The sequence below is a fragment of the Macroventuria anomochaeta genome (assembly GCF_010093625.1).
Source record: "Macroventuria anomochaeta strain CBS 525.71 unplaced genomic scaffold BU25scaffold_24, whole genome shotgun sequence".
Taxonomy (NCBI): Eukaryota; Fungi; Ascomycota; class Dothideomycetes; order Pleosporales; family Didymellaceae; genus Macroventuria; species Macroventuria anomochaeta.
The window spans coordinates 16,575-29,968 of record NW_022985385.1 but is presented as its reverse complement, the minus strand read 5'-3'; the positions used below and the strand labels follow the sequence as shown (position 1 = coordinate 29,968).

General features: G+C 50.6%; 5 protein-coding genes across 5 annotated transcripts; all 5 read left to right on the top strand.

Moving 5' to 3' along the window:
• Nucleotides 1–397: 397 nt before the first annotated feature.
• Nucleotides 398–3,033, top strand: BU25DRAFT_460019 (uncharacterized protein; the record flags this gene model as incomplete). The annotated part of the gene is made up of 2 exons (XM_033710321.1): nt 398–1,978; nt 2,026–3,033. 2 exons carry the CDS (start codon nt 398–400, stop codon nt 3,031–3,033), a joined length of 2,589 nt encoding a protein of 862 aa, XP_033559837.1.
• A 137-nt stretch (nt 3,034–3,170) lies between these two features.
• On the top strand, nt 3,171–4,897 carry BU25DRAFT_108193 (uncharacterized protein). Its single transcript, XM_033700311.1, has 2 exons — nt 3,171–4,565; nt 4,617–4,897. The coding sequence occupies exon 1, from the start codon at nt 3,307–3,309 to the stop codon at nt 4,549–4,551; it is 1,245 nt and encodes a 414-aa protein (XP_033559836.1). The 5' UTR covers nt 3,171–3,306; the 3' UTR covers nt 4,552–4,565; nt 4,617–4,897.
• Nucleotides 4,898–6,855: 1,958 nt separating this feature from the next.
• Nucleotides 6,856–8,298, top strand: BU25DRAFT_396335 (uncharacterized protein; the record flags this gene model as incomplete). Its single annotated transcript, XM_033704828.1, has 3 exons — nt 6,856–6,971; nt 7,021–7,683; nt 7,743–8,298. The coding sequence occupies exons 1-3, from the start codon at nt 6,898–6,900 to the stop codon at nt 8,296–8,298; spliced, it is 1,293 nt and encodes a 430-aa protein (XP_033559835.1). The 5' UTR covers nt 6,856–6,897.
• Nucleotides 8,299–10,533: 2,235 nt separating this feature from the next.
• Nucleotides 10,534–11,156, top strand: BU25DRAFT_108162 (uncharacterized protein). The gene is made up of 2 exons (XM_033700310.1): nt 10,534–10,551; nt 10,752–11,156. Exon 2 carries the CDS (start codon nt 10,780–10,782, stop codon nt 11,065–11,067), a length of 288 nt encoding a protein of 95 aa, XP_033559834.1. The 5' UTR covers nt 10,534–10,551; nt 10,752–10,779; the 3' UTR covers nt 11,068–11,156.
• On the top strand, nt 10,940–11,672 carry BU25DRAFT_412303 (uncharacterized protein; the record flags this gene model as incomplete). Its single annotated transcript, XM_033706764.1, has 1 exon — nt 10,940–11,672. The coding sequence occupies exon 1, from the start codon at nt 11,414–11,416 to the stop codon at nt 11,669–11,671; it is 258 nt and encodes an 85-aa protein (XP_033559833.1). The 5' UTR covers nt 10,940–11,413.
• Between the last annotated feature and the right edge of the window lie 1,722 nt (nt 11,673–13,394).

Below are 13,394 nucleotides of genomic sequence, written 5' to 3'. Positions count from 1 at the left end.
GTCACTGGGTTTCGGCTCAGCCTCCTCGTACGATCCTAAGAGGAAGCGAGGCCTGGCAAGTGTAATCAGTCAGCTCAAGCTCATTGGTCCTGGCAGAGTTAGGCTCCGGTTTTGAGTTTCGGTCCTGCAGCTGTTATTGGAGCGACAACAGCCACAGCGTGATAAGCCTCCCTCGATACTTGGTGACTGCAGTCCACTTCGTAGCTGCGCCTTCATAGCTAGCACTGACCCTTGGAGGACTCCAACAGGCCAATTTTTATGTCTTCAGGTTCGTTTTTCCGGGCAGCCGCCCTTTCGCACCACCGCCCTTCCGGTTGTCATCTCAATTCGTTCTACGTTGAGTCAGTGTCATTCTGCAACGTCCTCGACACCCTTTCTACATCTATGCGCATAGGTCATGACGACTCCATCCGTCGCGTCTTCGGTCGACCAGGTGACCCGCCCCACGATACCACTCAAGTCGAAAACGGTTGGAAATTACATAGGACTGATCGGAAAGTTCGGACACCGTTGTTGGGAAGCAAAAGAGCCTCTACGAGACCTATTTCACACTCAGATCCGTCGCGAAATCTTGCAACACCTCGACGGTTTGTTCGGATCTGTGTCGACTCAAGACTCCATCATAGTTACTCTGTACATGATCGGCCTAAGATCGAGCACCGCTGCACCTACCGTCCTATTCGTCTCTGAGAACGAGAGCAATCGTAAAGCTGCTCGCAAGCTGATCAAAGAGTGCGGCATTCTCAAGCAATGCCGCGGCTGGAAGACTGCCCAAGCCCCAGTAGATCCTGGTTGGGGTGCGCAATTGGAACAGCTCGCCTCAGGCCATGGAATCAACAACACAGGTGGTGGCAGTGGTCCAGCAACCCAGGTTCTTTACGATCCTTCGCGGCCCCTTCGATCGCAAGGGATGACTTTGTACATTTCGCACCCTTCTGGTCTTCGCACAATGACAGCAAACCTCATACGACTACATGGAAAGATAGCCTATCTCGCGCCTGCACACGCTTTCTTCGATAGGAAAGACGAGTCAACACTGAAGTACGACGACTCTGTCGACGACTTTGAAATCGACAGCGACGATGAGTTGGAGACCAACTTGGCGGATGACGACATTATTCATTACCCTAAGACCGAGCTTGACGATCTAGAGTCCGATAAATGGTCTTGTTCTGATTACTCAGAAGATTCTGACACCTTCTCCGCCAAAGATAGTGGAAATGAAGCATTCTCACAATCAAGCTTCGGATCATCGGAACTAACAAACATTGCAGATACGACCAACTACGGTATTATGGATGGCGCAGCGTTGCAACAAGCAAGAACCAAACTTCAAGTGCCTATCCAAGATCTGAGTACTCCAGCCTCGAACTCCCTTGCACCCTTTGGTGTCTTGTCACGATGGTCTACCGACAAAGATTGGGCGCTTGTGGACGTGTCAACCGATAGCGATTCATATACCTCAGCTTTCTTTGACATAAACCCAGAGGACTTAAGCAAGATGCCGATCGCAAGCTACAATCCTGCGGGTGCAGCCATAGTGACTCACACCGCGTCCAGTGGAGAATTGACCGGCGTCATGTCCAGTACGCCAGCTGACATGTGCGTACCGCAAGGCAGTTCATTCCATGGAGTCTTCCCGGTCAGGCTGGACGGCCCCCTTGCAGACGGTGACTGCGGCTCGGCCGTTGTTGATGCCATTACCGGCGAGCTTTATGGTCATATTGTGGCCGGCTGTCGAACGACTGGCTTTGCCTATGTGATGGCTGCATATCATGTCATGCCAGATCTATACAAGGCTATACAGACATATGAATTAGGACCATCCAGCACTGGCAGTACTGCTGACTGCTCTGTCGAATCGCCAGGGTCCGTCAGTACAATCACAACAGGCCCGAGTGCGCGTGCAATCCGATCACGTGCGCAACAATCCCCGTGGGACTGCAACACGTTCAAACTTCAAACGCTGCATAACAATGTAAGCCAGGTGCAGTCCAATCGAAGATTTTGCGCTAATTATCGTAGATCGTTGACTTCTCAGCAAATCCCGGAAAGCGAAGCTTGACAGATGCTGCCCAGACTAGCCCATACACTGCATGCCCGTCACATTCTTTTACTGAAGGTGGTATCGAGCAGCGCAGAGGTATGATTGTGTCGTTGTTGGCCTCTGAATACTCATTACCGATACCTACATCTCAACGCAATCCATTCGACGTTGGCAGACCCGTACCTCCAAAGAAAACTTTTGAACTGGAACGCAAATTGACGACCGCCGACCTCGACAACTCCTCCTTCCCAGATGCCCCTGACAGCAGTATCACACTTGCTCAGCCTCGTGTGACAATACCAATGTACGCTATTTCGACGATCGAGGCACTAGTCGTAAGCCCCTCCGCTGCACGCGATCGCACGACAAATGGAACGTGGTTCCAGGGTGAGAACCATAAGGTATCTAGTAGAGTCTCTTACTTACCAACCTCGTTGCGGTCGGGATCCCGTCTCGTGAATGACTCCTCTGGCTCGGGACCTAGATGCAACAAGCAGAGCAACGAGCTCGATTTGCGGAACACGACCAGAAAGACGTCGGCAACGCCCTTTCTCAGCCTTGAAGTAATCCCTGCGCCTATTAGAGGAAGCCAACCCATCGATGGTATCGGACACCAAGACAGCTTCTTCGTGCAGCCCAGTCATACACAGACTGCTCTCGATCTAGTTTGGCAATACACCGCTCAGGATGATGTTGAGTCGATGGAGACTCCGGGTCAAGACGGTATACAATTAGCCGAGGACTGGAGAGAGAGCATGCAGCACCACGGCTGGTGCAACAACGAGTCCATGGACTTTGTTGACACGGCTGATACGATATCGGAAATGTCGCTGAACTTGGATGACTTCGCCGGACAGACCGATGCCGCCACGCCTGACTTGAAGACTTTGGCGTCGAACCCGATCGATTCTGTTGGCAGGAACATCCAGCCATGGTCGCCGTACGCTCCAATGCCCATGGCTGGCAGCAGTGTCAGCAGAACGTGAACCTGCTGGGCAACCACATCGAGTCCGCGACCACAAGTCGATCAACGTATACTGCCGGAACACTAGAATCCAGCTACGTGTTCATCAATACCCCAGGAATGTCAACGATGTCGTCCATCAGCCGACACACGCAGGACATGGCTGATAGCGGCTTGACGCTGCGTCCAAATCAAGAGGTGTCGCTGGATCCTGAGACCGAGTTCGATGATGGCGACCTAGACCAGATAATTCTCGATCTGAGTTATCGTATCGAGCCTCCTCCAGGCGGTATTAATGGGTCCGTGTTCAATCCTGGGATGGCCAATCAAAGCCTACTGTAAGAAAGAATTCTCCCTTGCTGTGACCCAGGTTGCTGAAAAAGATAGTCCTGTTCAGAACGCCAGCTTCCTCCAGCCGACACCTGGGAATAGCGTGTACGATCACGCAGCTTTCACAACGGCTTCGACTCCCGCCGCACCGGACACCATACAATGTCGGGTTTGTGGTAGTGAATATACTGGAAATCATCGCGTGCGCAACCTCGCTAGGCATAAGAGGTATAAGCATAACGGCGCTGTTGTGCTGTTGTGCCTAGATCGCAGTTGCAAGAAGGTCTTCAAGCGCGAAGACGCTCGCCTGAAACATGTCAGGAAGCACCATCCTGAACTTGCTTCTGATCCTGTACCGAGACCGGAGCAACGCAAGGGACCCAATACCCTGATACAGCACCAGTTTGATCAGAACTACGAGCTCAACAACGTTGACGTGGTCCTGTCACACCGAGTGCCAATGCCTTCGGGAACAGACCGACATAGCCCAACTTCTCCCCAGTCGATCGATTCCTGGCACGACAACAACAACGACTTACGAATCAAAGGTCAGTTTATTCTAAACCTATTCCCACGTCGGCAGGATCTTTTTTTCGTGGGGGGGCCCTTAGGCTGGAAACTGAACGGACCCGTGGTATCGAGCTTCACTCGTAAAGACAAGCGCCGGGATCACATTTTAGCTGGTCGTGATGAGGAGGTTGTTCTCAAACAACGTTGCCAGCCATCCAACGAGCTCACCGCCGCCAATCTGGCTAAACTGCAGGCCACACACGAGTCGCGGCAACAGTACGATCTGATATACTTCCCAGACGCTCTCGACGAGCATGACGCAATTCACGAAGGCCCCTTCGATCGGATCATGTCCTACTGCGCGCAAACCGTCGTAAATAGACCGCAGACTTCCTCTGGTCATAAACACCGGCACAATTTGGCGCAAGATGATTGCCAATATCTCGAGACCTGTAATCACTCCAGACCGGGTCGAGACTGTTATTGTGCCATCTGTGGTCATAGACCTGCTGATATCGCACAGGATCGGTGGGTTTGCCGCTCTTGCTGTGAGAGCAGATGCGGACCTGCTGCATCTGCACAAGACGCTTGGTACTGCAATTGTTCCCGTGAGTGTAAACATGAACCTGAGATATCATCAGATGATCCTGGAAGCTGTCAAAACTTTGCAGGCCCGACCCCTCAATGTCATGGTTCATGAAGGAGAGATCCGTGGTTAGTTGAGACGTTCCACTAAAACAGTAATGAAGCACTGACATCATACAGCAATTTTAGGCTTAGGCCTTGGGCTGGCAGCCGTATGGCTTAGAATTCCATCAATATTGAATTTACACTAGATGGATGTGCGGCTTTGCCAAGTTTCAGAAAATTGCCCATCGTCGATACATGTTCCTCGAAACCTTCAAAATTTACACAAAATGGGCGCATGTTCTTTCCAAGTGTAACTACCAATTTGTAAAACGTCAATCACACAGAAGACTGTATACAATTAAGAGCACACATACCTCTACAATCTTGTCTTCATCCTTCCGTTCCGCTCGACGACTGTTTTTGAAAAGAAGCTGTAGCGGTGTGGAACGCTGTAGAATACTGATAGCTACGGTAAATGATAACGTAGGACTATCGGTCAATGGAATACTGCGCTGTATTGCTATATAGCTAGGAGGAGACGACTATATACCTGACCTGTAACACACTAGTCCAGGGTGGTCGATCAGGGGTATAGTCAGACACTGTACGGACCAACCGATACCGCAACAGAAGCGCAATATACGACCATGTTCCAAAACACAACACGTATCCCAGCTTATTTATGAGGCAATTCTGTTTCCAGAATATATACGCGAGAAATTGCATGATTGGATCGGCGACTTTTGACACTGTTCTTACTCTTCACCGTATGTTTCCAACAATTACCAAAAACACCTTACCTGCATGTCATATTCCCAGATTCCTTCTTGATATGGCATACTCAATTGCGAAATTTAGACCGAGCCTGTAAATCTCGAATTCGTCTACCAAAGGCCTTACAGTGGTGCTGATATTCTTGAGTCGCGAAGGGATATGAATTCTCTTTGAGCTTTTTAGCTTTCCTACACGTTACCGCACAATCGAAGTCCGAAAGCACGGACTACTATCGAGGTATTCTAAAGCGCGTTTGCAACCCGCCCATGTTTTGTCGGGAGATTTTTTCGTTCCTTCTTACCCTTGTAGAAGGTTTACTGGATGGAACACATGTCTGTGTCAATTCGTGTGTTGCACAAGTCACTAGGACGACTGCAAAGCGATCATAGTTTTAATTTGAGAGACGATTCTAGATTATACAACACGTATTCCTTGCCATGAAATCATTCCCCATCACCACCCTGTGGTTTGCCAAGTCGCAAATTGTCGAGGTAGATCGTGAGACATCAGTACCCACGTGCGGAAATATTGAAGGATTGGACTGGGGCTGTATTGGGTGAAGCTACGAATAGTATGTATAGGTGAGTAGCTGTAAACAACGCTAGTGTGACGTGGCAGTCACTCTCATGGCAGATGAGGTACGACAGGCAGGAGCACCCCAAACCGTGACACACCCCCTTAGCTGACGTAGACTCAAAGGCGGAGAGTCGATGACAGCTGATCAGTATCGACTCAATGTATGTAGATAGCGTCAAGGTCGTCGCCGTCAGCCTGACGCAGGCCATTCAGGCGCTCAGTGATATCGATGAGGCCGAGTTGAGGGACGAACTCTATGAACTTCTGCTTTCGTAGTATCATTGTGAGTCTATAAGCAGGCATACGATCAGTAGGAACCAATTGGACATTGATACGTGATGCGGTGACCTCATGTTGTATCCAGAGTTGGTGGATATCAACGTGTTTGACCTTTGTGTGAAGCTTGTCATGCTGCTTAATGACAACACCAACAGCTTATTGATTGTCACACCAAATTGTAGGCGTGCAATCAAGTAAGATCAATGCCAGCAGAGAATCTGTTGCAGTAGTTGCAATAAATGAAAGTGTAACCGCGCGAAGCAGTAGAATCAGTATACATTATGCTGTTCTTGTTCAGTGTTCTGTCTTTCTCACCGGGCCATCAGGGTCTGTTTTCATGAGCAAGGTCTCACAGAAAGCAGGATCCAGAGAGAAGCAAAATCGTGGCGGTGTGGCTGCCCGTGGTGGTGTGGCTGCCCCAGAGCCAGTTCCGGCAGCCCAAATCCAAACCACGTTGCGCGGCCGCACTTCTACTCTCCCACAAAGGTCTGTACAGCAAATATTTGTCGTATAGGTCTATAGAATACTCCACCAACAGATCTCGTGATGGTGGCTGTTGTGAGTGGCTCTATAGCATCATTTGGTGTGTACTGTGAGAGTGGTTGGGGTGCGCATCACGCGAACATGCGCATCACACGCATGGACACGGTACTTAAGCGATGACGCTGAAGCAGTTGCCAGGCCAACCGCGAGCGCGACAACACGCTCAGCGGCTTAGCACAATCGCTCACCACTCCACCCAGACGTTTGCCCTACCAGCTTCCACACCTCACCGTCTGGTGTTGCCATGCCCTCTGCATCGTTGCTGGAGCCGGCCATTTACCGCTGGCTGGATGCAGTCTCTGCATCCCCGGCCACCGAGTGCGTAATCAACTGCCGTATCATCATGGCCGTGCTGATACGGATGCAGCACCACCGCTCTGGAGAGCTCGCCCCGCTATCACGACTCATCCGCGCCGCGATCGACTAAGCGGCCTCGCTCAGCAGACATGGACTCGGGTGTTGGCGTTGTCAGTGACGACCAAGAGACGCCTCGTCCTGCCAAACGCCGTCGCGACTTCGATGACACGTTCCATTTCTCACCAACCCGGTCCTCCAGGAGTGAGTCCACTGCGTCTGTTACTTCACACAAAAGTGGGAGGTTCAGCCCTGTCAAGCAGATACATGCGCTAAAAGATCTCGAACAACCGGTCATCTTCTGCGACTTCAACAGCGTCGACGCAGACAGTGAGTGGCCAGATGTTGCGGCGATGCGCACAGCAGCGCAAATGATTGCTGAAGGTGTCGGTATACTGGAGTACGACAATGCAGACGTGTTCAATGCGTCAATTGCCGAACTCCCTCACCTGGACAGGATGAGGCTACAACGTCCATGTGCGAAAGACGCTAGCAAGGCGCTCTATGGATCAACGCCTGCGATCCGCAGTATTGCCAACATCGTCAATGATGCAATCGCACTGAACACTGGTGCAGGAGGCGCTGAAGACGAGTGGAATTCGGATGTCCAGAAGCCACTGCTCAAGCTTGCGCTTGCTACTAGTCGGCACGCCAATGTGCTCTCGCTTCATTCTGTGTAACTTTGCCCTCAACCCACCGCACCTGTTAGTGATGATCGACACTGATCATGACCAGACAATCCGCTCGTATCGACCCTCCAGCTCTAAGCAAAAACAACCTCCCTGGGCGCATCATCGATTACGTCTTCTGCCTCAAGCCTGACTCTACCATCTCCAACGCATATCGGACGCTACGACCCCTCGCAGCCAACACCAACAAGTCTTGGAACCACGTTACCACCACGGCCCGAGACCTGCCCTTTGCAATACACATCGAGACCAAGTCCCCTTTGAAGTCTTGGACAGACGGCAAGCCCCAGATTGGGATCTGGATAGACGCCTGGCTGCGGCGCTGCGAGCTGCTGTGGAAGGACGGCCGAGCCCCGACGGCAGTGATGGCGAAAGACTGGCCAACCTTACCGGTGCTCATCTCGCAGGGGCATGAGTGGCATTTGCTGGTGGTAACAAAGACAATCGAGAGGGTGATGATCAGAGAGCAGGTTATGATCGGGAGTACAAGGAATGTGTGCGATGCGCTTAAGGTGGTGGCCTTGCTGCATTGGCTGCTGAATTGGGCAGAGACGGTTTGGCGGCCGTGGTTTTTGGAGCTGATTGCTGGGGAAGAGGGATGAAGAGTCAACGTGTGGCTGCATCAAGCCAAATCGCAACACAACTTGGCTGGAGCGGATGAAGTTCATGCATTCCCCGATCAACCATCGCAGCCACAATCTAACTACCGAGAAGCATTTGAAATGGTCAATGTTGATCGACAGCCGACAAAGTCTGCAATAGGCGACATCGAGAATTCGTTAAGCCGACTGCATACTTGACAGCGCTTGCCAGACCTTCTGCAGGCTACGCGTCGCAACCTCTGACTAGTCGGGATGATTGAGGAGCGCAATGTGGTGGAATAAGGACCTGGCAGTCGTGGTGAAGAAGGAGCTTCGCTAGGAAACGAACCTAGTCTAAGTTTCCCTGTGACTGCAGTATGGATTGGACCTAGAGGTTTAGCGCGTTGGTGTGCGGGTGATGGGCGGGGTAGACAGGTCGACGTGCGCGCCTGGGCTGGGGCGGAGCAGGTTGGGCTGCATTTGTTGCGTCTGAGCGCATGAGGACGTAGGAGCAGCAGGACGCGAGTGCGTGAGGCATAACAGGAGCAGTCAGTCCTGTCATGGGCGCAGCAGCTGTGACATAGCGCAGGATGCTTGTCTCCTACGCCCACACAGCTGTGCCAGCGGGCGCCTGTCGCTAGGACGGAGTGATTGGGGGCGGAAGTAGCTGCAGGCTGATGCAGTCACAAAAGCTGTGAGAAGCACGTTGCAGTTATTCTATGTTTGTTCCAGCTACTATGTTCTGTCCCAATTCACTGAAGCTTTTCATGTTCTCCTTAAAGCCATGCCCACGATCTGATTTGACTGGTGGATCACGAACGGCAGTTGGAGTGACCGGCTCTCGCTTGCAATTGCAATGGTCCTTGCCTGTGTGCTCACATTGTCGTGTGAGTATGACAACCGTCTGTTCTGGTTGTGGCCTGGAGTGGATCCGAAAACAATTTTCAAAAGCAGACAGCCTCTACGGGACAATTTTCGTCTAAGCAAGTGGAGCTAGGGTATCTAATGTTACGGTATCAAGCGGTCCGTACAAGACCCAATTTGTGACGGTTTATGGGGTAAAGCGGTCATGTCTGCCACGTGTGCTGGTGCAGTGCTCTTGCCTGTTCCAATAGCACTTTCTGTCTGAACGACAGATACGTCATGTAAACAGACCCTGATGGCCCGGTGAGAGAGACAGAACACTAAACAACAACACAACAGAATATACTGATTTTACTGCCCTGCGCGGTTACCCCTTCACTTATTGCATTTACTGCAACACAATTACCCCTGGTTGGACTGTTGTGGACTAGCACGTTCTAGGGACAGTATATATCGTCTCCTCCTAGCTAGATAGCAATTCTGCGCAGTATTCCATCGACTCGATAGTCCTACGTTATCGTTTGCCGTAGCTATCAGTGTTCTACAGCGGCACACTCCGCCACATCTAATGGTACACCCTACGTTCACTTCTTGTGGTTCGCTAGCGTCGGAACGTTGCTAGGGCAAGGCGCACCAACTCTCTTGTTATATGTAAGCCGTGTTCATCTCCTGAGGGTAAGACTCCACCCTGGACTAGCGTTACCCCTCAGCCCTCGCGTCGCGCGCTTAGCCCCAGCTAGCGCGTAATCGACATTCATAGTTGATTGGTCGGTGCGGTAGACTCCAACGTGGAAAACCTCGAAATCATCGAGCTGCAAGACCAGCGTCGTACATTGCGTGTGCTCAAGTAGGCAGTGTTTGAAGAGAAAACACCCTAAATGTCAATTCTACCGACCTATGCTGAGAGTTAGAGCGCTGAAGCGTAAGCTGCTCTATACAAAACTATCTTTTATGAACAGCAGAGCCTCTTCTTAATTTGTTCTACTGCCGTTGCGCCTGCAAGACGTGTCTGCGTCCTTGCGCCTGACATTAAGCCTGTAAAACCTAGGATTGACTGTCGATCAGCCCTTGCTCCTTTGATTCATAGTCTTCAACCTTGACTGCGACGACCTTGCTGGAAAAATCGGCCCAGTCTGGGAAGGAGGAGTTAAAGAGCTTGCTAGCCTTGCCCTTCTGCTTCTCCTTCTGGACGTACTCCACAACAAAATCAATGGCAGATGGCCGACAAGCAATACCTACTAGACTTTGAAAGAAATGCTGAAACGATGTCTGAACGTTGAAACTAACGAGAAAACTCCCGAGCATGGAAGCCCCAGATCCTCTGCCAGCATGCAGTGCAGGCGCCGTGTCAAGACTAGCTTAGAGTGAAAGGATATCGATAGAGCCAAGAATTAAGAACGTATTGCTGGAATTACATTACCAGAGATGGCACAGTTATGGGAGAGCCGAACAGATAGCATTCCATAGGACAAGGACAGTGGAATTCATGGCGGCTCTGCGGTCGAAGAGTGTCACAGGTATATACTGTTCGGTTCCCGGATCCCATCTCTATTGGGTTACTGTACCTTTTTGGTCGGTGTAGCTCAGGTGGGACCGAGCCGAGCCCTCACAAAGAGAACCTTCACCAAAACGTTGGTAATGCCGACGCTGTTGAAACGCAATGTCAGTCCCATCAACTTTGAGACAGCTACTGAAATGATGCCTGCAACTGTCAAGCTTGGGAGCTTTTCTTCCATGTTACCCATCACCAGGGCCAGACGTAGGGCAAGTATCATTGCAGTTGCAAAAAGTCAAAAATGCAGGGGTCCTGGGTTTGAAAACTTAGGACTTTGTACTATTCTTCCCAAGCCGCGTAGGCCAGCTCTTTGGGGTCTAGTAGTGCAATCTGTTGTTGCACTTTCTACACCTGAAGTGTGCCTCCCATAGAAGCCGAAATGCACCCTGAAGTCAAAAAAGGGTGGCTTTCACACTTAGAAATATCGAAGATACTGACCATTACAGCTCTGCTAGGGTTCAGCATGGGGAAATAGTCCTGAGAGATGCAGCATGTGAGGCAAGGAACTTGAAGGGACCGAGTATGTTAGCAAGAAGACAAAATGCTGTTTCTGGGAACATACACGCACAATATATCAGAACAGAAGAGGATGTTGTGAGGCTGTGCAAGCAAAGGTCGGAAAGAAAGAGGCCGCAGTGATCAGATCTCAAGACTGACCTTCCTCTTGCCTGGAATGGGGTCGCAGCAGTGAGGACGCACTCACCAGATCATGTCGCGATGCGTGTACAAGAGGAAGGGCTAGCACTCTGGACATCACTGAGCAATTGGGCTACAAACTCGGTCACTTCAACGGACCTGATGAATATATTAGTAGAGCTGGGAGCTACAAAAACGTCAGTGAAGCTCAATAGCATCGATGTTTTGGGTGCTACAGCTATAAAACCTCAAGGTGCAACTGTTGTGAAATGTGCAAGAGATAGAGGAATCAGTAAAGCAGTAGAAACAGCGGCGAGGGTTGGTAGTGCCAACGTTTAAGGAAGAAGCGCTTGGGTGAGGGGGTGAGGGCGCTGGCACTGCCGGGTACAGAGCTTATGAACTTTACCTCAGAGCAAAGCTGGGGAGGATGCTGTTCAGGATGTCGGTGCGATCGAGGAAGAGGAAGAGAAAGTTCAAAGATGAAAACTTGCCCAGGCTGCGCAGAGCGTAGCCTTTTCCATAAGAACAAGGTCCTCAAGGCCTGGAGCTCGGAGGGCAGGATGTCAATGTAATTGAGATCCAGGCTGTCAGACCTCAGTGACTGTGAATGAGGGAGCTGGGAGGAAGGGAGAAGCGTGATGCTTGCAATGTGCTGGCGCCATGTCCGCCAGTCCTGCCAGGGGCCAGGGGCTGAGCTTGTAGGCTTAGGATGTTGATGCAATTGAGGTCTGGCAGGACAGGAGTATGATGCTGAAGGCGCGCTGACAGGGCGCTCACCATACCTTCTGAAGGCGATGCAGAGCTTGCTGGCTCAAAAAGCCAACTGGCAAAAAAAGGTATGAGCCAGATGCTGAAGGCTTGCTGGATTGGCGGCGCTATGTTGCGCTGGGGACCGCTGACACGGCCACAGTTGGATTGGTGGTGGCTTAGGTGACAACACTCCAGCTCCTCGAATAGTGCACTACCGTGTCCGTGCTCGCAATGCGCATGCGCCGCAACGCGCACCATCAACACTTACACCACCCATAGAAAAATGAGGCTCTACAGCCACACACAAAGGCTATTGCAACTAGATTATTTGGTGGAGTGATCTATAGACCTATACAACAAAATTTGCTACCAAAACTTGCGTGGCTGAAGTATTTTGCAGCTGCGGCTGTTGAGTATTGGTGCAGGTGCTGAGGGCTGCTCATGAGCAAAACTACCACTCCGCACAGCTGCAGAGCCACAATTTTGCTTCTTTCTTGGTGCTACTTTCTGTGATGCCTTGTGCTTACCTTTTTGAGTAGTCTGTGATGCTTTTTGAGAGTTGCGCTTGTGTTTCTTGCGCTCTCTTTCTGCCTTGCGTTGATTGATCTCCTTGCGCTCTTGGATGCGCTTCTTCTCCTGCTCCTCTTTCTCCCTTGCACGCTGCACACAAGTCTGCTCATTGCATTTATCCTTGAGTAGCTTCTGAGTCTTCTTCAGCTCACGTTCAGTAGACTTTCTGAAAGATGGTGGATGTATGTCATCCTGACATGGCTTGCAGCCAACAACAACCCTACCAGTCTTTATACTTGTGTCAGCTCCCATTTGTCAGCTTGCCACCCATCTAGGTATATGAACCCCCTTCTTCCCACCTCTAGATAGTTCTTGTAAGAACCGTACCAACCGTTCTTCCTCATACTACTCACACAATTGCTATTTGACTCCTATCTGATCCCTACCCTACTATGTACCGGTATCCCCCAAGCTACATCGAACGGTTAGGTATATAAGCAGGGCAGTGTACATAGTTATGGTAGATAGTTTTTGAGTATCCTTTTGTACAAGACCTATAGGAATAGAGGGTTACTCCTAGTTCTATCTATCCCAGTGCTCCCATACACCTCGTAGCGGATTTGAACCCATATTGGAGTCCTCTCTTACCTGTGTCGTTACAGTTCTCACTCATGCTTGCAACTCAATTCAATTCATCTTTCAATTCATTCCTCAACTCACTCCTTACTGATCCTATGTGGTATCCCTACACTTGATCCCTTCTTTATCACTTATCCTTTTTACCACTTGTGGTATCCCCACA

Bases quoted from the DNA above. Each gene is read 5' to 3' on its own strand.
- BU25DRAFT_108193 (XM_033700311.1), top strand. From the start codon at position 3,307: ATGGGTCCGTGTTCAATCCTGGGATGGCCAATCAAAGCCTACTGTAAG.
- BU25DRAFT_108162 (XM_033700310.1), top strand. From the start codon at position 10,780: ATGCCGACGCTGTTGAAACGCAATGTCAGTCCCATCAACTTTGAGACA.